The sequence below is a fragment of the Sciurus vulgaris genome (genome assembly GCF_902686455.1).
Source record: "Sciurus vulgaris genome assembly, chromosome: 18".
Classification (NCBI taxonomy): Eukaryota; Metazoa; Chordata; class Mammalia; order Rodentia; family Sciuridae; genus Sciurus; species Sciurus vulgaris.
The window spans coordinates 15,202,637-15,228,678 of NC_136479.1; the positions used below are offsets into that span (position 1 = coordinate 15,202,637).

The window sequence follows — 26,042 nt, forward strand, 5'->3', positions numbered from 1 at the left end:
TTTGAGGGTAGAGGAAGGAGAAGAGGGTCATGTAAACCTAAACAGTCATCACATTACCCCAAATGAGCCTGACATTAACAAAAAGATAATAAATAACTCCTAGGGGTTAAGTGACAACATGGGTGCAGCAAGAAGGGAAAGGGCACACATTTATTAAATACACTTTGACATTTGTTTGGCAGAGTTCAGACCAGCCCCAGGCTCTGCACTTGCCAGACAAGTAAGCTGATGACTCTCAGAAAAGAAAAAAAATTAAAAAAAAAAAAAAAAAAAATTCAAGCAGAGCTCCATACCACAGTTTTCCTTCAAGTCAGCTGGCCGGCAGGCACAGTTTTCCGACCACCAGGAACAGAAACTTTGGCTCCAAGGCAAATGAAAAACAAAGTATTTCCACTTAAAACATGAAAATATGGAAACTTCATCAAAGAAAGAAAACTATCAAAGAAGTCAACTTCCAGCAAAACTGAGGTAGCACTGCTTTCTCTGCATTCAACGCTTAAGTGGTTCTCAGTACAACGTGTTCTGAAAAAAAACTGCTCACTTGACTGACAGGTGCAGCATGTTGATGGATAAACTCAACATGAAACGCAATAGGTCAAAGAAGGAATGAGCAAGAAGTAAGGGAAATAGGGGTTTTGGATAAATTAGCTTAAAAGGGGGTTGTCACCAGACTGCAAATGCTCTTGATTGGCCTTGGCTCTCCAAGAGCTCTAAATTGTCTGGAAATTAATGCAATGTGGTTAACAATTAACACTGCTATCAAATCTGTGTAAATCTTTAAAAATAATTATTACAACCTAACTTCAAACATGTAAACAGCACTACACACAGTACAGACCTGCCCTGAAAAACAATATGCAAAACTGAGATCTGGCACTGTATCATTTTGTAATGTTAATTCAACCTAACAATCCCATTCTCCCCACCCGGCTCCACACCCTCCCCCACCCAAAAAAACAAAAACAAAACTGAAAAACCTAAATTTGTGCAAGAAATGGCAGGCTTATTCTATCTGAAGGCTTCAAAAAAAGAAGATACACAACATGTAGCCAGGTTCAAATATTTTGGGGGATCCCCCCCCAAAAAGAAATAACCAAAATAACCAAAAATGAAGAAAGTGCCTAAAACATGATACAGCATTTTAGAGCCCTTTCAGATACAAGGCAGAGAAAGGTGTAAAGTAGAAAATATCCGGATCTTCAGTAATTTCCAGAAAGGTCCAATTCCTCGCTTGGCTGCAGGGCAGCGGGCAGATCCTTGCTGCTGCTCCTGGAACAGAGCCACTAAGTCTGCTCCTCGGGACACAAGCCCTCGGGCCCTGAGCTGAGTGCACCTCTCCCTTCCCCTTCTCGTTTCCTCCGTTCCATTTCCCACTCCACAAAGGTATCGAAGAGACTTGGCCAGGCCTCATCTTCACTGTAGTTGCTGAGGTCAGGGCCAATCACCTGAGTGAAGTTAAGGAACATGTTCCAAGTGTCCCGGGAGATGCCCTTGATCCCCGAGGGGTTCTCTGTTAAGAAGTTTAGCCATTGGTCCAATACTGGAGGATTGTTCTGGGTAAAGACTAGTTTCCACAGGGCAATGGCTATTTCCCGATGCAGTGACCGCTGCCCTTCTTCAGAGTCCAGGCCAAACTGAAATGTAAACCTGTAGAGATCCTTGAACTTGTCCTCTTGTTTGGCTTCTATTAAGAGGCTAGGGAACCGTGCGCAGATCCCATCAATGCTGTCTGCACTTATTGCTTTGCAGCCATCAAAAAACTCCTTCCTACAACAGGAAGGAAAGGGCATAATTAATCACGACATGGCATCATCAACCAAGAGGCAACAGACTATAAGCAACTAATAGCAGCGATGCTCTGAGGTCTAAGAATCTGGATTAGAATCCCAACTCCTCCCCTAAGCATTCCTCTTTCCTCAGCAGTCACACTGAGAACACCTCCTTCACAGGGTTCTGGTGAGGACTAAAGCTAACAGATGCTAACTGCTTCTAACTGTGCCTGGCATATGGGAGGCAACTGATGAAGAAAGGTTCATTCATTTATTCATTCATCTTCCCAAAGCTAAAAGCAAGTCTGCTGCTCTCTGGCCTGTTGTTTCCTACTCTGCAATAGGGAAAATTCTTCCAGACAGGGAGGCTTCCTGCTTCCCTTTTGATTCTCTAAGGGATGTTCTACGTATATTTTTGTTAACAGCCAAGGAGACTTTTGGAGCCAAAGATTCTGGATGAAACTGGGTAACTCTGCCACTAGAGATGAAAGTTCTGGATTAAAAACAGAAATTGCGTATGTATTTTAAATACCTGTACAATACTTTTAAGGTTACAACATGGTCTCTCTCACACTGATCATCTTCTCAGGGGCTGCTGTACTTGCTGAAGAGGTGAGGCATCTGAGCTCTAGAAAGTAACCTACCCCGTTCAGCTTAAGTCTTGAAGCTTGCTCTTATGCACACCCTGTGCTCCTCAAAGCCCACCTCAAGATGAGCCTGCCACATCCTTGCCCTTGACCTCTACAGGGATGCATGACTGTGGCGATATGCACAGCACAAGTGGCTCCACAGAGTCCCTGAGGAACAGCCCCAGAGGCACTCACTGTACTGGCACTTACGCACCATGCCTTGCACGGATAGACAGATGATAAATATCAAGTGAGACGAGCAAGGGTGTGAAAGGAAAGAAAGGTCTAAGATAGCAGTGGGGCTGAGCAGCAGCTTGGCAATAGGACTTGCCCTGGATTACTCCTCATTTAACTTTAGGCAAAGATGGCTGGTGTCCAGGTTCTCACAAGCTGCCTGGTAATGCTACGGTAGGATTCTTAAATCTGACCTACAAATTAGGCAAAGGCTTTCTCCTGTGAGAAGAAATGTGAAATACACATAAGATACAGGAAGCTGTACCAAAATACAAATGCCTGAGACTATCCCCTGAGATTCCTTTCAGTGGGTCTGCTGTAGTGCCAGGTATGTGTTTTTTCAACCAATGGGAAAGTCTGAGGGGGTTCTCTGGATCAGAATCACAACTTAGGTCAGAATTTAAGCTTTAGAGAATTTGGTCAGAAAAAGAATAAATAAAACTTACCCCAAACCCTGTGAAGCCAAACTTTCTATCCTAGTTGGCACCACTGCTCAACAGTGCTCTTTCTTTTCTTCTCTGTTCACCTGCTGACCTGAAGTGTTTGTGACTTACCTGGTAAATTTGCACATGGTAGCAGCCTGGAACTTCCAAGCCAAGAGCAGCACTCGAAATTCCGTGGGGTCAACACATAGGTCATTGCAAAAGCGCTCCATGCCTTCCTCCAAAATTGCATCCTCCCGCTCGTCCTTGTAGCGCCTGAATAGTTCTTCCAGTCTCTGCAAGGAAGACTCCTCAGCATTGGACTTGGACTCCCTCCCAGCATCTCCCGAGGATGTTGGCAGCTGGCAGGCCTCAGTGGCAGCCTCCGCTTTCTTGGTCCCATTGACGAGGATATCCCCACCTGGCTTGCCACAGGGTGGCACCTGTTCCTCACGGTGGCCTGCCCCTCGCCTGCTGTGTGACTTGCTGCTGGGGTCCCGGTCTCCATTCTTACTGCCCAGGGTTGATGAGGGATTCTTGCACTTGGTGACGCACTGGCCCATGGTGGTGGTGGCCTGGCCTCTAGAGTGGCCCCCTCTGGATTGGATGCCCTCGCTGCCACTGGCCCATGTACCTCAACATGCCATCAGCCAGAAGAGCCAGCCAACCTGGAAGGAAATTAAAAGCGGTCACTTCTCAATAGAGTGGGGTATGGACACTACCCTGCCAGGAACCATGTACTAGTGACCACTCCATTTCAGTGAACTGAGAGTGAACCAAGGGAGACACCCTGAGTTCATCACCACCTCCTCATAAGCCAGCTCCATAACTCCCCCTAGAAATTCAGGGGCCAGGGTACAGGTGGAGAACCAGTAAGGGAAATTCCTAGAATTCTTAAAGTAACACGGGTTACAAAAGGCTGTTTCACGTGCAGGACACATCAGAGACCGCAGTCGTGACAGGAATGTTCCAAAGGAAATCTGTCTTGCCAAGCCGCCATCACATAACAAAGTTATTTGGACCTGGTTAAGCCAGAAGGTCCATCTTTTGGTTCCTGATCTCAACAGTCAGATTGTCTTTATGAGAAGAAGAACGGGGGGCGGGGGGGGGGTGTCACATCCAAGACAGCTACACAGTCTCATTACGGCCTAAAGCTGAGGTAAAGGATTCGCAGCATCAAGACTGTGAGCAGGGGCCTAGCCAAACAGCAAAGTGAGATGTGTCTGATCTCTCCAGCCTCCTGCCTGGGCCTATCCCTCACAGCATCGTAATATCCTTTCTCTGCCCTGCTCCACCCCACATCCACAGAAATCACCCACCAAGCCTGCATGCCAAGGAGGAGCTTCTGTTTCCTCCTCCTCTGGGTCTGCAGCAAGGCCGTACAGAGAATGCGAGCCCAGCTCATAAGAAACGTGACTGTGCTACAGGATCATCAGGCCCTGCCTTCCAAAGAAGTTGTCTCCACTTTAAAAAAAAAAAAGGCTGATTCACCGGGTACCATCTCTAAATGATAGGATAACTAACTGCTGGAAGAAAAAGAAAAGTCTGCAGTGATACATAACAGATTCATCATGGTGATTTATTAATTACTTGTTGTAATTAATAAGTTTTTAAATGAAGTGCTAGAACTGTGTGAGCCAAAGGCAAGGTGATTTCTCTAAGACTACATTGTTCAGGACTCATCCTTACCCTCAATTAGTTTGCTAGAAAATCCATTTATAATTTACTACTTGCAAAATTTTGCCAGTTGCGGCCACTGCAATTATACTGTTAAGAGAAATGTAGATCAGGAGCCAGAAGTAGGAAAAGCAGACACCAGACAAAATCAATGTCAGTCAGATGGGCCTCCTCAGTTCTAGGGAGTTCCTGTGGGCCGTCGTGATGCAGATTCAAAGCTCCCGAAAGCCTGGCAAGGGGGTACACGGTAGTTTTTATGAAAGGCTGAAACTTAAACTTCACCTTATTGACTTCCTCCAGTAGTGTCAGGATAAAACGGGAGTTGTCTTCAAGAGGAAATTCTAAGGGTAAGCTCTGAGTGTGCAAGCTTAAAATGAAGCCAGAATCATTCCTGTACTTACTGAGGAATCATCATATCAGGGAGTGTCCCATTCTCCAGCCTCAAAGAGAATAAATGACAAAAAGACATGTCCATACATGTCCTCAACAGATCTGAAGTTTCAATTCAGCTTCTAAGATACAATGAACCCCTTATTAGGGCTTTTGTTGTGAAAATGATAGACCTTGGTAAGGTTTTTAAAAAGTCTTTTCATGCTTTGAGAGTATAACTAGTCATCCATAAGCACAGCCTATTCAAATTTTCAAAAGGCAAGGGGTTAATTCTTGGAAGACCATCATACAAGAAAAGCAACTGTTCAAGCAGAATTATCTCCAAACAAGAAGGACTGTACCATGTGGAGGGTCTGGTTTCCAGATTTGTGTTTCTAAAGACTGGAGTGCTGAAAGAAACAAAAGGCCCAAACGTACACAAACCCCACATGCTCACAGACTGGCAACTCATTCCCAGGCTGACTCACCAGGGTTTGCTGCTCAGCTCCTGCTGCTGAGGGAGGCCGGGCACCCGGTGAGATAAAAGGATTTCTTGGCCTCCACTGACCCATCCACCCCAGGCCTTTCAACCCACCCACAGGGCAGACACCTCATTCCACAGCTTCCTCCAGAGTCTGGCACCAAGGACTCCTGCAAGCACCAAACAGACGGAGCTCCTAAAGAGGCCTCAGTCCCATTTACCCCCATCAGCCTTCAATGTAAGAGCATCTTAGATGACCTGACACAGTGGAACCAGCTGAAATCTGAAGGCTTTTAACATGCCCAGCAGACGAGAAAAGGAGGGGAAAATCAATGTTGACAGTTGATCAATCAGTAAATGCCAGAAGGTCGGATCTTTCTTCCATTCTGGCTCCTTTCTTTGAAAGGCCCCCATTCCAGTTGCATGTTGAGGCAGGTGGTGGTCTCAAATCAGAAGAAAATATTTTCAGGTCTAATGGTGAATATGGCCCCTGATTACTCTGATTACTGTCCAGTGGGCTCCCTTCTTCTGTGTCTACCCCTTCCCTGGGAAAATACTTGTACTCGCAGAACTTTTCCCAGGCCCAATCACAGTGCCCAGTCCTGCATCTCAGGCTGGCAACATTTCAAGTCTTTTAAAGTTAAAGATCTCCCTGGACTCACTAACTGTTGACTAATAGCTAATAATAGCAGTCATCGATTATTGAGTACTTGATTTGGTGACAGGCACTATGCTCATATTATCCTCGCCACAATCCCCTTTAACGACAGGAACACTGAGGTTCAAGGTAAAGTAAATTACCTGAGATCTCACACCAAACAGAAGCTGGAATGTCTGGTCCAGGAAACGATGACCTATACTATATGCAGTAGGCACCAGGGGGAGGAACACCAGGGACTAGGCCCAGAGTTCAGGAGTGACACCACAGCAACCCCAGAACAGCAAATCTCAACCATCCAGCCACAGGAAGGAAACAACACTGTGCCCAGTGCTCAAAAAGGATATCCTCCCCCAGCCCTCCCCCAGGCCAGGCCAGGCCAGCCCTGCCGCCATGATCCCAGGAGGCAGAATGCCCACGGGCTCAGCCCCACCAGAGGTGGGGCATAGAATTAGTCCAGCTGCCCTAGTCCTGTGATGTTTCAGTCCACAAGTATGGTTAAAGCTTCATCTCAGAAACCAAAGCCCAGTCCTGCCACTGGCTAATTATTATCCCTGATGGAAACCAGAATTTCTTAGATCGGCAAAATAGTATTATCTTATAGAGCTGTTGTAGGGATTCAGTGAGGAAATGCAGATAAAGAGTACCTGGCACTTTTCCTGATATGGTACCTCTTAAAAAGCAGCTGAAAAGGTTAGTATGGTCAGCCTTTCTTCCGGCTCAGCTTGTTCCATCTGAACAATGGATTGCAGGCCTCAGTTTCCCCAGGCCCAGCTAAGTTTTCTACCCCGACCTGAGTGATTAGCTTGGCTCTTGCTCACAATCAGTCTCCTTATGTCCAACTGTAACGCACCTGCAACCCGCCTCGCACGGCCTCTACTCAAGGGCACCACTGCCCCAAACACCAGGAGGGTCAGGCTCTCCACGGGACAGGAGCTCCTCGTGACTGATCCCGAATAAAACCCAAGGTGAGTGCCTGCTGTGCCTGATGCACACTTTATTAAACTGCTGATCACGCCCTGCCCCTAACCTGAGGCAGGCTCTCAGCCAGCTCCAGACTCCTTCCCTTTCCACCTGGTCGGGATCCGTAGGTTTACAGGACAGGGTTTCCATTTTTACTCAGCTCATTTAGTGGAACTGCCTTCCCAGCTGGTCCTCCTCCAGACCACTGCCGCTCCCCAGGGCAGCCTGAGCACAATCCAGGCGCCCAAGTGTCCACATTCCAAAAACAACCGCATTATTTTTATTATTATTAATTTCCTTTCTATGTTAATCTATTAGTAGCTGTATGGAAATGTAGTTCTATGAACTAATTACCCTCAATTATAGGAAAATAAATGGAAGCACACTGAGGTCAAGGAGCCTAACTAGGAGGGGAGAGAACAGGAACACAATAAGAGGATGACAAACCTGGATTTCAATCAGGGGGAGGGTGCTAACGAACTGTCAGCAGCTCATCCTGCTGTACTTCCAAGGACCATGGGAAGAATACTTAAGCTAATCCATGTAAAATGCTCTGCTTTTAGTAAGCATTTTGTAGGAGTCTCAATAACAGCTGTTATTGTTTTATTATTGTTGTTATCACCAAGTTGATGACAGAATCAGGCCTCCCCTATGGTAGGAACAGCATTCAGTAGCAACCCCATAGCTGCATGGCAACTCAGGTACATTCTCAAAGTAGGCGACTCTACTCTGCTCTTCTGCCTCAGCTACGTGGCACCAAAGGGTTAAATGGAGCCAAGACAAGGCAGAATAGGGATAAAGAAAAGGGAGGGGAAATAAAAAAAAGAGTGAATAAAAAAAAAAAGCAAAAATGTACACACACGAACTGGGGAAACCCACTTTCTAAATAGTTTATCTGAAAGACCAACATGAATAAATCTGCTCAGCTCTGCTCAGCTTAGGATGGACCAAGATCAGCCTCCCTGCCTCCCATCACACAGCCTCCGGACTCCCTCCTCCTCTGTGCCAGCCCTGGCTGCTGTTCCTGGGAAGAGGCTTGGCTGGCTGCCCAGCCCCAGGCCTGCAGCAGTCACTGCTGGGCCCAAAGGGCACTCCCAGAAGCTGAGGTCCCCATGGATGCTCTAGCTCCAAGAAAAGATGAGGAAGCTGCTCCTCTCTTGCGCAGTTCCGAGAAGTGAGAGTCAGTCTCCCTGAGCAATGTGTGTCCTTGAGGAAGTCTTCTAGGGGACTATTATCAACTGCTGTGACAGACAGCCTCTCATGGAACAGAAGCACTCTGAGGACTAAGCCCACTAGGACCCAGTATGAATGGAAAAGGAAAGCGATGTGGGAACTACTATCATGGAGAGAAAGAGAGGGACTCAGGAATAAAACCAGCTTTGCAGAACCTGGGGCTGCATGTTCATAGCCATCATCACCTTCAAACCTCACAACAAACCTAAGAGAGATTGCTCTGTCTTTTATAGATTAGGAAACAGTTTTCTTAACCACTAGCCGTGGGACTGGGGTCAGGGGAGTCTGACAGATTTCCCATGGGAATGTTTCACAAAGAAGGCAGGTCTTGTTTTGGTCCTTAAATGATCACAGCGTGAAACAGGAGGAGGGAGAGGGCAAATACGTAACAAACTATCAATATTTTAAAAATCATTATATTTGTGAGTAGATTAACATGAATTGTCATGTTTAATTCGCACACATAATCTTCATTTTATAGTGGGAGGAAGTGAACAGAGATTAAGGGAGTTGGCCTGAGGTCACACAGCCAGCCTATGATTCAAACCCAGACTCTAGACTGCTCTCCACCACTAGCCTCACTACGATTCTTGCTGTGATGTGCCCTTGTGTACACTCCTCCCATGAGGAGATGATGACGCCCCTAGAAGAAAACATACTCATCAACAACCTAAGTGTGTTCCGGAGGTACTGAGTCAATCTGCACGAGCTCCCAGAAAGCCTCTGGTTTTTGTCTGAAGTCTCCCTAAACAATGTGTGCCCTTGACGAAGTCACCTAAATTTTCTCAGTTTCTGTGACCTCAACATTAAACAAGGGTCTGGATTAGTGTTCTGGGACTTCCTTCACAAAAAAAAAAAAAAAAAAAAATTGTGGTTGTAGATGGACAGGACACCTTTGTTTTATTTGTTTATTTGTATGCGGTGCCGAGGATCAAACCCAGGGCCTCACACATGCTAGGCAAGTGCTCTGCCACCAAGCCACAGCCCAGCCCTCCTTCACATTTTGACATTCAACAAGCTGAAGTTCTAAATGTGAACCCTTTGGAGGACGGGTCCTGTGCCTCCTCAGAGAATGGTTCTCATGCCCCTTCCTGTCCATGCCTGTCAGAGCCAAGCCCAAAAGGAGGGAGAGAAAGACAGCATAAGGCTACTCCTACCTGAACAAGGGGTATGGAGAACACTGGTTCTGCTGCATTTCTTTTCCTTAATCATCTCAGTTTGATCTCTGCAGGGTCAGCAATAGGCTCTGACATATGGCAAACAGACCAGAGCAAGCTGGCTCGCTGCTACAGCTGGTTAGGTCAGGGAGTCTGCTCTGAGGAGTGCTGCTGCTGATGGGGAGCCCGTCACCCAAGGAACAGCATTCTGAAATGAGGAGCTAAAAAAGAGGAGGCAACTGCCGGCACCAAAAAAATAGCGTCGGCCAAGCACTTGAGATCTACTCTAAGACTTCCTTGACAGAAGGGACCAACCCAATTCACTTCTCCTTTCTGTTCCCATCTAGAGTTTATTCAGGAACAAGAAGCCACTAATGGATGCTGGTGTTCCCACATATTAGCAATAAGAAAACCATCTTTTCAGCTTTTATCTAAATAGTTTGCAGCACTAGCTGGGCGTATCTTGTGTAGCTTATTTCTCACTGTATATGCCAAATACCCAAAGGCTAATTTCTTAGCTTTTCTACTGGTGCCAAAGGCTAAAGTGGCTGTAGTGGCAGAAGCCATCCTCCAGAGAGTCTCGAGGCAAGACCACCAAAGCCCCTTGATTCTACCTGGCAGCCACAGATCCTGAGCGACCTGAGGAAAAGATGAAGAGGGTGGTGTCCATTAGTAACCCACTTCCTAGAATAACAAAAATACCAAAGAAGAGAAAGATCAAGGAGTGCTATAAATGCAGAGTCGCTGCTGTCACTTGGAACTTGGGACTTCAAAGATCACCTTTGGAGATTAGGTCTTACTCAGAGCTGCTTGGGAGGGAAAGCTGCTCCTTCTGCCAAAGCAAACAAGACCCGTCTGCTTCTATTTTCATGCTTTTAAGAGACTTTTTGTCCTAAAATGTCCTACAGCAGCAACCCAAGGCAGCAGTTCCAGTTAGGAACACATGACTTTCTACACCAGCCAATTCAAAAATGCAAAAGGAAAGAGGGATGAAGGGAGAGATGAGAAAACCTTTTAAAAAGAAAATAAACCAACTGGTTATATTTCTATAAGATAATCTTAAGTCACATGACCAAGACCAGCTAGCTCATCAAACTAATTTCTCTTCAAAGTGTCCTCATTGTTCTTTACCTGGCACATCTTGAATACAATCATGCACCACAGAAATGACGCTCAGTGGACCACATATACAACAGCTATTATATTGGCGCTGAAAAACTGCTATGGCCTCATGACATCGAAACCATCCTGGCCATCCTGCTGTTGCCATGGTGCAACACATCACTCACATTTTTGTGTTGATGCTGGTGTAACAAAACTGTGCTGCAGTCATAGAAAAATATCACAATACAATTATGTATAGTATATGACACTTCGTAATGATAATAAACTGCTGTGTGACCAGCGTATGTATTCACTGTGCTCTTTATCCTTAGAGCACACTCCTACCTATAAAAAGTTTACTGTGGTGTGACACCAACAGCAGCCTCAGACATCTTGTGTTTACCATCTCTTGACTGCTACACCAAGTGACTTTTATCATCAAAATTTTAAGTACGTTCTATGTTGTTTGCTCAATGTCAAAATCGCCTAATGACACATTTCTCCAAACAAAACCACCTCATTAAGCAACACATACCGTACACTACTAAGAATATATATCCAGTTGAGGTCTGAGGACTGAAGCCAGTGTGGGCTGGTTAAACCAAATGTTTGCCAAATACAACCAAGCCAACACACATGCACTACTATAAAAATTTCTAAACGTCAAATAACAAAGCATTTTTGGTCTCTGAGCTTAAGAACGGAGGTATTTAAAAGAGCTACATCCCACGTGACTCAAAATAACCAAAAAAGGGCCAGATCAATTCACTGATCCCCAAGTGAAATATTTTTTATCATCACCATTGTTCTGGGCGGGTCTAACTACTCACTTACATGGAAAGAGGGCAGGCATCATTAAAAGGTATAGGATTTCTATGTTGGCCACTCTATTTGTTCCTGTGCCAGCTCTCCCAGTGACGTTCCCTGTTTAAAACCAGAGGGTAGTCTTGGATTTGTTTGTGCTCCATGGTACTATAATAAAACTGGCGTGCCTGCTACACCTATCTCTGGTTGTAAGCTTGCAATTTGTTTCCTTTCATAGGATGGTGGCTCGTTATACTCCACTGAAAGTAAAGTTCTGAGGCGGCACCAATTCTCTGCTTCTGGGCTGCATATAGATACCAGCTACTCTGGAGGCTCACCTGAATGTAGCTGATTAGCCCTCTAAACATCCAATTACCATACTGCCTATTCACTTTTCGGTCACCTTCTAAGGAGTTCAAGAATCAGCAACTAACTGAAAAACAGTTAATTGGAGTCGATTTTTACATCTAAATAAAAGGCAAAAAAGGAAACTGAAATGAGTCAAAAGGTGAGGAAGGAACCCGATACAAAGATGATAAATGATTGCCTCCAAATGTCTTAAAGGGGCACCTGAACTACCACAAATGTACAGATGTGGTTTCTAGAATGACACAGCCTCTAAGTAGGCCTCAAGTTCATCACATGGTAACTAATCAATGTCTTTTAAGGTCTGCTAATTCTTTACCAAAAACAAAAACACAAAACAACAACAAAAAAACCCGAAATCCATTAAGACTACATTTATCAGCTTTCTCCTAGAGGCCCATGATGGAGGCTGATGGCTAATGTAGAGCAGACAGGAAGAGCTTGAAGAGGGACAGAGAAGATTTGTACAATAAAAGAGTACCTGCTTTCAACCACATCAACAACCTGGTCAGAAAAGTGAGGCCACTAAGACTTTCATTTCCTGCTGCCCAATTCAAAAGTATTACACAGTTATTCTGAGAAGTTTAGAAAATGTAGAGAAGAAAAAAAAGAAAATATAAAGAAGCATAAGGGGAAAAAAGAGTCAGTGAGTGATCCCACCACTCCAATTATATTTTAGAGCACCTAATTTCAGTCTTAAATAAGCACACCTGGATGGCACCCATATACACATAAATACACACGCACACAGTATGCACTTAAATCTTTAAACAAAACTGAAATCATATTGTGCATCCTATCTTACAACCTTTCCTGCTCAACACTTTTCATAAAAATCTTCCCCTCTCAAAATGTTTTTGAAAGAGCAGCAATTCAACAGTATTATTGGTATCACCACTAATGCTCCAGCTATTTCACATAACCCATGGACTATTTATACCCAACTATTCAATCTGTCAAAAATCTGGCACCGCACTGCAGAGGTGGACAAAGAGACTGAGACTTTGTGTGAAAACATTTTTAATAGCCAGATAAGTCTCCCACTGAATGCGAATATCATAATTTGTCGATTTAATCCCTTACTGTTTGTTGGACGCTTAGCTTGCTTCCAACAGCTCACTATTATAAACAATACTGTGAAAATAAATAGAAAAATGCAATTAAAATTCAGCATATTTATAATTACTTCCTGAGAATAAGTTCCTAGAAAAAAAACTAATGACCAAAAGAATACACACACACACACACACACACACACATTTATATACATATGACTTTTTAAAAAAGGAAGTTCATTTTTTCTGGCAGTGTATTGACAGTATTTATTTCTCTTAATATCTTCTTGTAATATCTGCCAACTGATTCAAGTTCCTTATAAAAATCTTTACCAAAAGCACTTAAGGAAAAATATTGAACTATTAAAGGAGGACATAGGCAGCTAAAGAAAAAAATATTTCCTTCACAGTGAGTTCAGGATCTTAAGAAAATGTTGCTAAATAATAGGATGGGGGGAAGAGACTGAAAAAAGATTAATCATGAGCACATCTTTCAAGTTTTATTTTACCTAAATTTCCTCAATATGTTTTTCAAAAGACAGATCTCTTCCCCCACACTCAACTGGAAAAAGAGAAAAAGACCATCTTAAGGTCTGATAAGTAACTGTCCCCTTACCAAAGGTTTAGCATCTAGCACAAGGGCTAGCCAGAACCAGTGAATCATATTCCCAGGGAGTAAGAGGTTCACTTGAATGGGAAATATGGAATCCGTTAAATATTTCATGTGCTAAACTTTTCCTTTTTTTTTTTTAATCTTTTTTAGTCTTTGATGCGTCTTTATTTTATTTATTTTATGTGGTGCTGAGAATCGAACCCACTACCTCACACATGCTAGGCAAGCACTCTACCCCTGAGCTACAACCATAGCCCTTAGACTTTTCTTATGTGCTTTTAAACCACGATTGAATCAAAGGATATCACTTCATGTAGCAGAGACTTGTCTGCCTCCCCAACAACTGGGCTCTTGATCAGGTGAACACCCAATTTCACCAGTAGTTCCCTGACCCTTGGTCTTGGCAACAACACAGAGTGGAGTTCATAATGTTACACGTGCCCAGGACCAAAAAAGTCTCATATTCTTGTGGCTTCGATGGAGGTTGGATCAGTAATAACACAGGTAACCTAAGCTAGTCAAAGTGGATCTCAGCCCTGAAAATACCATCCTCTTACCTCAGCCACCAGGGAAAGTAACAATGCCTATTCAAAGGATCAGAGTGAGGATTATGTGGGCCCTCCTTACTACATGAGTCTTAGCTCTAATGCATGTAGAGCCCAAGAATAAAATCCCCAAATAGAAAGGAGCACTAAAGACAGAGAAACTGAATTTTCAAGGCATTATTTGCACCCTAAATCCAACTGTACCTAGAGTAAAAGTCTGAACTTCACAAATATGTGAGCCATAAATAAGTAAATTCTCTTTTGCACAGACAAGATGTCAGTTTTGTCACAAGAGAAAGAGTTCCTAACAAGCTATGTCACTCAGTTCTCCCACTTCACAAAGCACAGGAAGGGAAGCTCTAATACTCAGACTTCCTGATTCATGCTCCAAGACTAACTTACTAGGCCACAATATGAGAGAACCTTTAGCTGAACAACAGGACCAAAGATGCTTAGCTCACAAAAGCTGTCAAATTCCATTACAACTCAATGGACCATTAGGATGCTAGTTAGAAGATTGTAGGACTAACAAGCTAAAAGTACCTTTCCAATTGCAGTTTTCACAATCTTAGCCCCAGAGTTCTTACAGGTGCTTTGCTGTACTGTGGACATATTTTCTGTCCTCCTCATCTTCCCTCAGAGAAGTCTCCTCCCAACACTCAAGGCTGTAAAGTGAGAGCTTCTGGAAGTCTTTTCCCATGCAAAAATAATATGATCTTCCAGATGAAACAGGTATTTGATCTAAACCACATCCTATGAAACAGAAAGACCAGAAACTGACCAGATCTTGGCTACCCCCTTGGTTTCAATTACTATCACTGAAACAATTTTTCTTTGATTTTAAGTGCTGAAGAGCAAATTTAGAAAGTGTTCAGGCTTCGAAGACAGTGACAGGAAATGGTTGCATTTTGTGTTTTTATTGGAAATATATTCCCTGCAGGTTGAAACTTGAAGCTCTGCTCTTTTTTTTTTTCTTTTTTTAAGTTACTTATTTTCACAAATGATTATATGGCATGAAGCCCCAGGATACATTAACATGTGCAGAGATAAGCAGATAATTAAATCAAAATAGAACTCTGCACCTTTTGCAAAGGCATCTGATAATCCCTACCCAGTTCTTGTCCACTTCCCACCCACTTTCCTGCCAAAATTGCCACGCCTTAGGGCCACTGCACTGCTATCTACTCAAACTCTGTCCTCACAGCTAGTCCCCATTTTAAGAACAACCAGTATGAGAAAACTCTAAAACAAAGCAAAAGCAAAAGAAGCGTAAGCTCTTTTGGTACATATGAAAACGTGAGGATAGCTATGGGCCCCAGAACAAACTGTAAGCACACACACGCACCCACACACATTTTGCACCCAATGATGGAGGTCCACAGAATTACAAGTAACTCTCTGATCTGCCAGTACTGTTTTAGCTGCACTGCAACCACATTCAACCCCTGCACTCAAAAACCAGTTGTTCAAAAACTGTAGCTTCTTCAGCTGCTCTGGTATAGTCCTGCACCTTTTTGGAAGGACAGATTTAGCTGCAAAATGAAGACATTTGTACAATCTGGCCCTCTCGGCTCTCCAGCACCCACTTTAACCATGTTGCACCTCAGTTTTCTCACCTAAAAAGTGGGAAAATAAAAAAATCAAAATGAAGAATAAATGGCTCCTTCATATCTGAGGGGTCTCAGTTCAAATGCCGAGATGGATTTCTTTAAGTGTCATTTCATCCAACCCTGGACAACACTGTTCTATCTCTTCACGACATACCACTCTCTGAAATTCTTATTTGTTGACTTATTTATTGCCTGCTCCCACTACTCATAGGGATTCTATCCTATGCAACTAAGTTATGCGGCACACAGCAAGCGTTTGCTAAGTATGTACACTGAATGATGATCCCTGATACTTACGAGCGCGCCCTCTGTACAGGGCACCTGTCTACCACTTCAAGTGTATTAACTCTCAAATGAATGAATGACCAACCAGACACGCTCAGCACTTTCCCTAGAACAGTTACTCAACAAATGGTAGATATTTATACCAATTCTGACCAAATACTGATTTTTAACAAATACTCAGCAATAAAAGGCGCTGAGTTTTAAGGATGCAGAACTCAATTTTACTTCTCAAGAGTTGGTTCTCAAGATCCAATTCCTCCTAGACCTCTCCACTCCCAAAACCCTGCTACCTTTAAGAAGAGAGGAAGAAGGAAACTGTCTCATTGCTCCAATTATTCCTTCCCTTATCAGTTTCTCAGGTAATGTGATAAGAACATGGCTTCTCAGTTTCTCAGTCAGCAATATAAGGCTCTGTCTCTCCCTAACACTTTACCAGTTGATGATTTTCACCTCCCACTCAGCAAATGTCAGAATTTGAAGCTGAAACAGGCAGATGTTTAACCTGTCTCTTTCTGACCTGCACCTGGCCTCTTGGGGAAAATTCACATTATTAATGGAAATCCCTCCTGCTTCTTCTTTTACCAAGGGCTTAAGTTCAAGGGTTACTGAAGCTGCTGCCACACAGCACTATAGGAAGCCCCAGTGAAAACTTTTTGGGTGCTGGTGTGAAGTGTCTTTCCCGTGTCAATAAACGAAGGCATCCTATCAAAAGGTTTGAGATGCAAGAACAAAAACCAGCAGCATTTCTCAACACTGCACACTACTTGTTTTAAACAGGTATTCAGCTGTTTAAAACAGAAGGACTCACAGCCAGTTTTACATTTCTTAAGATGTTATACCACTATGTTATTTACAAAAACTCATGTGATGACAGAGTAGCTTTTGATTCAGACAACTGACACAGGTACCTTGGCAAAGAGGGTAAGAGACGTGGACAATAAAGGTCCTCCATGTCTTTCAGAACCACTGAGAAACAGGCTATGTTGCATATGACGGCAAGAAGACCAAGCTCTAAAGTCCTAAACAGGGCTTTCAAAGCCAGAGGCACTTGCCAAGAAAGCAAAGAGCAGATTCCACCTCCGCTGGCTGGCGGGCCCACACATTCTGCTCACCCATGTGAAAAAGCCAGCTCGTGCTCTCCCCGCCCCCAGGCCCAGTTATGATATTTGGGGTAGAGAGAGAATAGCAACGCTGGTGACTTTTCTAGGAGCCTGCTTCATAAAAATAGAGCCTCCAATTTTAGGACTAAAATCGAAAAGAAAAATAGCCAGAATTAGAAGTTTGTTTTAACACAATACATTGAAAATTACAAGTTTAGGTGCTGGTAGCTGGGGATGGGGATCACACCACCACATGACTTCCCAGTGAGTCATAAAAAGTAGTACAGGCTTGTTAACAGTGGATGTCCACCAACTCCAGACTCACGGAGTCCACTTGTGTCAGATGGAAAGCCAGGCTGACGTCCTCCCACGTTTGTTTCAGCAGTGGCAGGGCTGACACAAATGAACTGCAGCAGCGACTTACAAGACAGAAACATTAATAAACCTTCTTGAGGCGAGTCAAAGAAGACATGTTGATTATGACTCATTTTTTTAGAAGTCAGTTTAAAAGGAGAAGTAAAAAACCTAAACTATCACTAAAACACTTCTGAATTTCAAATGCCCATTCTTGATTAACACACTCCTGTGTCAAAGCAAAAGCCAAGTGCAGGTATTTAACAGCAAGTTGCTATCCTTTAGTTATGAGAATCACTCTGGTGGACTTAGATAAGAACAACAAAATTCATCTTCAGGCCTAGATGGATACTGTCATGATAATAAAGACCTACCGAAAGGGCTTGTGGGTACCAAATTACATAACAAATTCATTTCTGCCAGGCAGCCAGGATTAACTCCTATTCACCCAGGTTTCAACTCAGTACTGCCAATGGGCTTATAAAATGGAAATGTCATTATCTACCACTGTTCAGCAAAAAGCACAGTCATCTTTCTCACTACAAATAGGTTTGCTGACATTAACTGCAAGACATCAAACTTCAAACATTCTTTAAAAACTTTGACACTGGTTTCTTCCAGGCCAAAAAAAAAAAAAAAAGTTTTTAAGAGCCAAAAAAGAAAATGCTTCATTACTTCTCCTTCATTTTTCTGACTGAATTTTTAAGTGTCTAAGATGATATTTTATTATACAGTACTTCTTTTTTTTTTTTTTTTTTTTTTTTTTTTTGCGGTGCTGGGGATCAAACCCAGGATCTTGTGCTTGTTGCAAGCACTCTAAAGACTGAGCTATCTCCCCAGCGATATTTTATTATAAAACACTTTATTCTATTATGCATTCAAGGGTTAAATGAATGACAACAATATTTGCTCCTAAGGGACACAAACATTCATGGGTCCCAAGTACACAGTCAAATATAATAAGTGAATAAAAGAAACAGGACATTACTGCAAGCTCCAAGAAGGGAAGAGTGTAAGGTGACATGAAAAGGGCCAAGACTCCTAAGAATCGCCTTCTAAAGAATCAAATGAAAAATAAGCACCTACCATGTATCTCCTGCACTGCACAAATCTACCTATATGCACATTATTCATCACGTTTTTCTACCACTGAGCTACATCCCCAGCCTGTGTGTGTGTGTGTGTGTGTGTGTGTGTATGTGTGTGTGTGTAGACACACTTTTTGAGATAGGGTCTCACTAAGTTGCTGAGGCAGGCCTTGAACTTGTGATACTCTTGCCTCACACTCCCAAGCTGCTGGGATTACAGGTGTGTACCACTGCAACAGACTACTCATCACTTTTACATAATAATATCCACGAATATTTCCATAAGGTTTACTATGTACCAAACCCTTTTAAAAACATTTTGGCACATACTAATACAACCCAACAATCCATGCCAAGACCCTGGGGGTAGATGTTATTTTCGCCATTTTACAGATGAGAAAATTGAGGCATTAAGTGTGAGTAACACTGCTAAAAAAAGGCAAAGCTGAAATCTGACCCCACATTCTACTCTTTTTCTTAAGGACAATGCTTTCAAAGTCATTTTTTTTAATGCAAGTTTTTAAACTGCCTCTTTCAAAACAAGCATATTACCCTAGAGTGGCATTCTGTATGTTGTGGTGCTCCAATATCTTTCAGTTACTCAGAATGAGAGCTTGAACTAGACCGTAGCTTTCAAGCTTCAGCTCCGACCTTCAGTAAGAAATATATTCTACATCCTGACCTAATACACACATGTAAATACACGAATAGCTCAATGAAGTTTCACACAAAATTATTTACCTTCCTGTGATGCACTCTGCTTTATGCTGTTTCTGTTTCATTTTGTTTTTAAAATGGTTGGTAGGACCCTCAATGACATATGCCCATAGATTGAAAATCTCGGGACCAAATTTGAAAGTTCCCTCCAATTTCTTTACTGTGCCAGACACAACACTGAACATTTTCCAGTCATGATAGCATTTAATCTCCACAGCTTCCCTAGGAGGATGGTACTACTGTTATCTCTATTTTACAGATGAGGAAATAAGCTCAGAAATAAAACAGCTTACACAAGTCCCTACTCTGCAACAGAGTAGCTCACCAAACACCCCCTCTGCTCCCCAGTTTCTAAGTGTCCTTTCTATTAGTTGGGGATGTGTGTCTGCTTCTGGCAAATGGGCTGTAGGCAGAAATGACACAGTGACTGCAGGCATGATATCTTGCCCATCTTTGCCCCTTAGTGAGCCAAGCCAGTAACCCAAACAGCACAAATGGTACAGTACAAGATAGTGGAGCCTATGTCAGACTGAGTCTCTGTGGCGATGTGTGGAGCAGAGCACTGGTCTATCTACTGACTCAAGTGGAACACACAAGTAATAAGCTTTTATCAGAATAAGCCAAAATTTTAAGTTCTAACTCCTGAATATCTACTCTTCTACTCCACAGTGACTTAGTTCAGCACTCCACTGTCTTTACTGCAGTACTCTCACAAAAGGTTCACCTACTTCCAACCTCTCTCCACACAGACCCTGGAGTGATCACACGTACATGCGTGCACATACATGCACACACACAGTGGGCATGCCACGTCCTACTCAAAATAACTTCCTTTTCATCTACAGAATGAAATCCAAAGTCATCAAGGCTCGCCTGGATTTGTCCTCAACTGCTGTCATTATTCTTCCCCTTTCATCCCAGGTAGCTCAGGCATACTGCAATATCTGCCATTCCCCAAGATGTCAAGGCATCTCATGTCACTATAGTTTTACATACACTATAGTTTTACATTTGCATTGCTAGGAATCTCTTCATTTTCCCTTTTCTCTAGTCTTGGTCCTTCAAGTCTAGCTCAGATGTTCTTCCCACAGGACTCCTTCCTGCCGACCAAGTGTCTCTCTGTTTCTCAGCACCTTCTTTTATAGCACTGATTTTACAACCTTAATTGTTCTTGTGTCTGATGTTCCTAAAAAACTATTAAGGTCCTTAATAACAAAAGGCAGTCCAATTTGTTGGAATGAAGAGCTGGCAACATATAAACACATTTCTCCTTTTGAAAACACTATGTATTTAATCCTGGGATCAGTCAAACTATACAGCTTCCCTATGAATACAATCGAATTTTTCTAGCTTATAATAAGTTCCCTATAAATGATACACATTCCATCTAGGAAAGCCAGTCCTTACTCATACTTTCAATAGGAAAACTACAAAAATCAGGCTCGTCTTAGGGAGAAAATATCTTTTATCTGTTTGGAAACCTTAAGCAATGTTAAAAGTGTGCTTTTAAAAATTTTTGTTCTGTTGAGCTATTAGGACAATCAAAGCTCTTTTGCTTAAGCAGGTTTTGTCAGAAGTATTAAATGCTGGAAAGCTTTAGAATTTTGTGTTGAATGAATCAATTTATGTATTGTATGCAAATAATAAATATGCAAATCAGAAAAGAGAGGGGCTTGAGCCAAATTACTTACTGGGAAAGAGAAACCATGTCTTTCCAAACAGGGGAAAAGGCAACTGGAAAGGTTTTTACCTGTTGCATAACTTTTTATTAGCTCTTTTTGCTGGGCCAAGCAATAGTTGAGAGCTACATACTTAGAAAAGCAAATGCTCTGATAAATTAAGCAATTTGTTCCTTGACTAGGGAAGTTTTAAAGTCAGAATTAAAGATTAAGTCTTCAATTAAATGTTTGTTCTTTTTATTTGAAGTTACCATGAAAGTTCAAGTTTTCAACATCCTGAAAACACTTTATTTTAGAAGTAAAAAGATTCTGGGTGAACTGAAGGTTATTCCACCATGAGAAGATCACAGTAAGTGGTCCTGGAAACACGTAAGAATAGCTTGAAAAGGTACTGAAATCTACCACGATGTTACTTTCCTTCTAACTCTAAATTATGTATTGTCTTTTTAAATGTGTGGTTTCAAATGCTTATACTTTTATGGAGATTATACTACCATGGAGATAATTATTTGTATGACTGGGAAAGAATCATCTTCTTTCATGTGGCTCTCATCTCTAAAAACCCAACTGCTCAGCTGCCCACAAGAAAGCTTAACCAATACACATTGATCCAATGGCAATTTCCCAAGAAGAGAAGGAAATAAATAACTCCACTTTAAGGGCTTTGCAAAACCTAGTCTGTAGCGCTAGTGCAAATGTCACAACCCACACCCATCCCTTTCAGAATTCATCCAGACTCATCAATCATTACCTATAAATAATGAAAACTTCTACACCGAGGGAATGAACTAGTTCAGAAACCTGATACCTATCTGCTCTGAGCAGGGTGGTCTTGGGAGTTTTACATCCAAGGAGTGAGGTAAATTGTTTGGTTACAACTCAAATAAAATCTACTTGCTGCAGATGCATACCATGAAGTACATCTTCCTGGGAATGCAGGAAAATACCTTGAATGTCTGATGTGGTATCCCATGACAGTAATTCCAGCTACTCCTGAGGCTGAGGGAGGAGGATGGCAAGTGTGAGGTCAGCCCAACTTAGGAAAGCAACTTGGTGAGACCCTATCTCAAAATAAAATTTTTTAAAAAGGGGGATAGAATGAGGTGTAGCGCAGAGGTACAGTCCTTGCAGGGCATGCATGAGAGGCCTGGGTGTGTGTGCATGTACGTGTGTGTAGATGCACATATATGTATGAATGTACATGATCTTGGGTAACAGACTTCCCCAATGTACCAGTAACACAGGTCACAGCCATTCTCAGAAGACAAGACAGTGTGAATGAAAAAAAAAAAAAATCAAAATTACATGAGGATTTGAAGCATGGAACACTAGATCCCACCTCAGCTGGGAAACATGAGAGGAGTTTCTCATTAGGAAATCATGTAGAGGGCTGGGGATGTAATTCAGTGGCAGAGCACTTGCCTAGCATGCTCAAGGCCCTGGGTTCCATCCCCAGCTCTGCCAAAAAAAAAAAAAAGTAAAACTCTTATATTACACAAGTAATAGTAGAAGAAGTAGAAGAAAAACTTTATGCTACATCACTATCATCATTTTGCTCAGTATTAAACCAATCCTGACCAGTAACATTTGGCACAGAAATGAAACAGACTTGGAAACATCTCTATGGCAATTTCCAAAAATTATAATTTGAAGCAAAAACAATTTATTACAAGGAGCTATGTCAAATCCCTGGTCCTGTATGCCAAGTAAATTTAGAATAAGATCACTTGAAAAACACATAAAAACAACCAAATGCAGATAATGAGAGATGATAGTGGTAAGATACACAGAAAATAGCCAGGAATACAGATAATTAAGGCTTAAAACAGAAGAAAAAAAAAAAAATCAAGAAACACAGACTACATCTGGAAGCTGCTTTCTCAACTTCTATTGCTCAACAGAGATTTCAGTTTTATTCTGGGGTTTTACTGAAAAAAGCACCTCCCACAATAGATGGTATCATTTCCACCACTACTAGTCTGCCTTCTTAAGACCTCACACTATGTTGAATTATGAGCAACAGGAAAGAAAGTGAAACAAGATTTTTAAAAACTGCCTGTCTCAGTGCTTAACTTCACTTTAGGGCACGTGTCGCACTGTCCTTCTACAGCAGTTACTAGCAGTAAGTAATGTACAGGTCAGCTCTTGAGATGAGGCAAAGTCTCAGGTTTTCAGAGCCCTGAATCCATGTCTGGCTTAGGTGCAAGAGAAGCGGTCAAGGCTTTTTCATCCTCTTCAACAGAGTAAGGCAGACCCTAACTCCTACCACAGGGAGCCCCAACATCAGAGTGAATGGAACTAAAGATCCATCCAGGTGGAAGGGAAACTGCTAACAGTGAAGGGGGAAAACAATATTATTTATTTTTCATTATTTAAAAAAAGGCAAGCTGGGGATGTGACTCAGTGGCAGAGCTCTTACATAGCATATTCAAGGCCCTTTTTTGATGCCCAGCATTATGCAAAAGAAAAAAAAAGGCAGTGGTATTAATGTTCATGACTTAAAATTCTATATAACCTGTGGGTATTCTTGCCATGAAATAAAAATAAAAATTGTTTATTTGCTTGAGTTAGAAAAGTCTATCCACTAAAATTTGGACCTGCTGTACTGTGGCCATCACCACAAAGACTTAACATTAGGATGTGGCACTGCAGTAGAATTACTGTGTCTTGGAATTTACTAACTTCAGCATTCCTTACCACCTTTATGCTCTTACATGTCCATTTTCCATCCCAACTACTGTTCATGGGATCTTTCTTTAAAAGCTTAAAAGAAATTATTATTCTAAGCCCAAATATCCATGTAGTCACAGGTGTCATATGCTACTTATGTTTTCATTAACACACATTAAAAACTAGAATTATAAGTGAAAAGTACTCATCACACACCACCAAAAATTACCTCACATACCATCAATGACACAAAAATACACACCCTTGGGTGCTCCTAACAACAGCCCATATACTAAAAGTATAACCAAAGCCACACTTCAAGAAATTTAGTCCTAAATCCTTTATGTCACAGTTAAGGAAACAAAGAGGGAATGTGACCTGCCCAAAGACACAGCAACTAATGGCAGACTCCAGGCTAGCCATGAGGACTGTCCAGGGGTGGTCCTACTTAAGTACTCTCCAGATGGTTGAACTAACCAAATTAGAGACCAGGCCTCAGTAGAGTTCACTGACAAGTGAGACTAGTCAGTGAGCCCTCTGCATGTGGATCTGGGCTTTTTACTTCTCCAGGAAGCAACATCCACAACATGGTACTTACCAGCTGACTCTCTTGTCAAAGATTATCTGGACTGGCTAAAAGAAAACCTTGTTTCCTTCCAAAGTCTCATGCAGTTTTGCCCAACTCACTGAACTTTTAAGGCATATGGCCAAAGATTAAAATGTCTCCTGGATCAGTTTCCCAATTTTTAATCCAAAAGTATCCTAACCCTTTGTCCCCATTGCAGCCTCCATAGGGTTTCAAGAGGAAGATTTTCCATCTCTGGGTTTTAGGCCAGCTTTGGAAACAGGCTGGAAGTTTCCATTACAGAATCACTCGTGTATTTCCTAGATACCCAGAGGGCAGGTTTTATTTTCAAGTGATAGATAACTTGTATCTGCTGTGTGCCTAGCAGTGTTTTATACACTGCCCCATACTTGGACTACAGGAGGAGGTAAAATGACATAGTTCCTAGCCTCTTGAAAGTTGCCAATCCAGGTAAGCTTAGCTATGCCACGTAGCTAACCATAGCGAAGATTATTACACATTTATCTATACGCGAGGCCCTGTGCCATGTACTTCAAAAATGCATTATCTTATTGAATCTTCACACTTATTTACTGGGATTACTGTCACTCTACACATGATAGACCTGAGGCCTGGAGATAGGTGACTCATTATAGTTCAAGAGGCAAGTAAGCACTGAAATGCAGACTGATTCTAGACCTAATGTCTTCACTACTGCACTATGTATACCCAAACTGTTTTAAAATCATATTAAAAGGTAATGTGAAGTCTGCATATCTAACTTTCTATTAATTTTTTCTTCTATTAGGGAAGTCAAAAGTTAGTGCACCAGTGCACTGTGAAGTTTAAGAATATAGCACGTTCTGGGAAGGCCACCTCCCCAAAAACCTCCACCCCAGTGCTGGGCATGGAACCCAGGCACAGGTTAGGAAAGTACTCTACCACTGGGCTACATCTCCAGCCCTGGGAATGCCATTTATATGGAGGGAAGTTCACTCCCTGTAATCTGAAGTTATTCAATTGTTTGCAGCATCCTGGATATCAAAAAGTGCCATCAAATAATAATTCACATTGTTAAGTGTCATCTAAATCAACTATAGGTAGTCTTATTCCATTACTACTTACAAGATACAAAAATGGAGGACAAATGTGATATAATAAAAAATATATTGTCTTTGTCCCTCATTCCTCGTTCCTGCCTGTTCCTAAAACCCTTGGCATTTCCTGGCTGATGTGTCTTTTATTATTCAAGAAGCACACCTTTGGACCACACCACAGAAAAACAGGCCCACATTAAAGCCAATTTCGCTGATGCTTAGAAGCACTTCCCAGGCTTGATCTAATTGTGAAATCTACACCTGTCACCAATTCAGAACACTGCTAAATTTGGCACTAGTAAGAAATCACACCCTTTAGGCAGATTCACACACACCTTGGTAGAATACAACATGGCACCAGCATGGTGGCGCATGCCTATAATACCACCTACTCAGGAGGTTGAGGCAGGAGGATTGCAAGTTCAAGGTCAGTGTGGGCAACAATGAGATCCTGTCTCCAAATAAAATAATAATAAAAAAGGGCTGGGGAAAAAAAGCAGGGGGGAGGGGTGCTGGGGATGCAGCTTAGTGATAGAGCTTGAGTGAAGCCCTGTATTCAGTCCCCGGCACTGCCAAAAACAGAAAACATAGGCATGGTAGAAATGCAGTTAAAAATTGTTGTGTTGTGATTTATTGCACATTTATTCTAGTTTCCAGGAGAGAAGCAATCATGAATTACTTCAAGAGTTTACCTGTTGGCTCTGAATTGCAGAGGTTGTTACATGACAACAGCCACCACCTACTGTTCTCTTCCTTATGTGCTCTAACCCAAACCCTAACAGAGCCAGGCACATTATA

The 26,042-nt window shown here is 42.3% G+C and overlaps 1 protein-coding gene across 7 annotated transcripts in view; it reads right to left on the minus strand.

Moving 5' to 3' along the window:
• Positions 1 to 1,046: 1,046 nt before the first annotated feature.
• DCUN1D3 (defective in cullin neddylation 1 domain containing 3) overlaps positions 1,047 to 26,042 on the minus strand; it is a 32,858-nt gene continuing 7,862 nt past the window's right edge. For all 7 annotated transcript variants that reach the window (XM_079121440.1, XM_079121435.1, XM_079121439.1 and 4 more), the window contains 2 exons: positions 3,187 to 3,722; positions 1,047 to 1,767 (listed from right to left, as the gene is read on the minus strand). In XM_079121440.1, the coding sequence (XP_078977566.1) occupies positions 1,284 to 1,767; positions 3,187 to 3,617 (915 nt within the window). In that variant the 5' untranslated portion in view covers positions 3,618 to 3,722 and the 3' untranslated portion in view covers positions 1,047 to 1,283. The remainder of the gene's footprint in view (positions 1,768 to 3,186; positions 3,723 to 26,042) is intronic.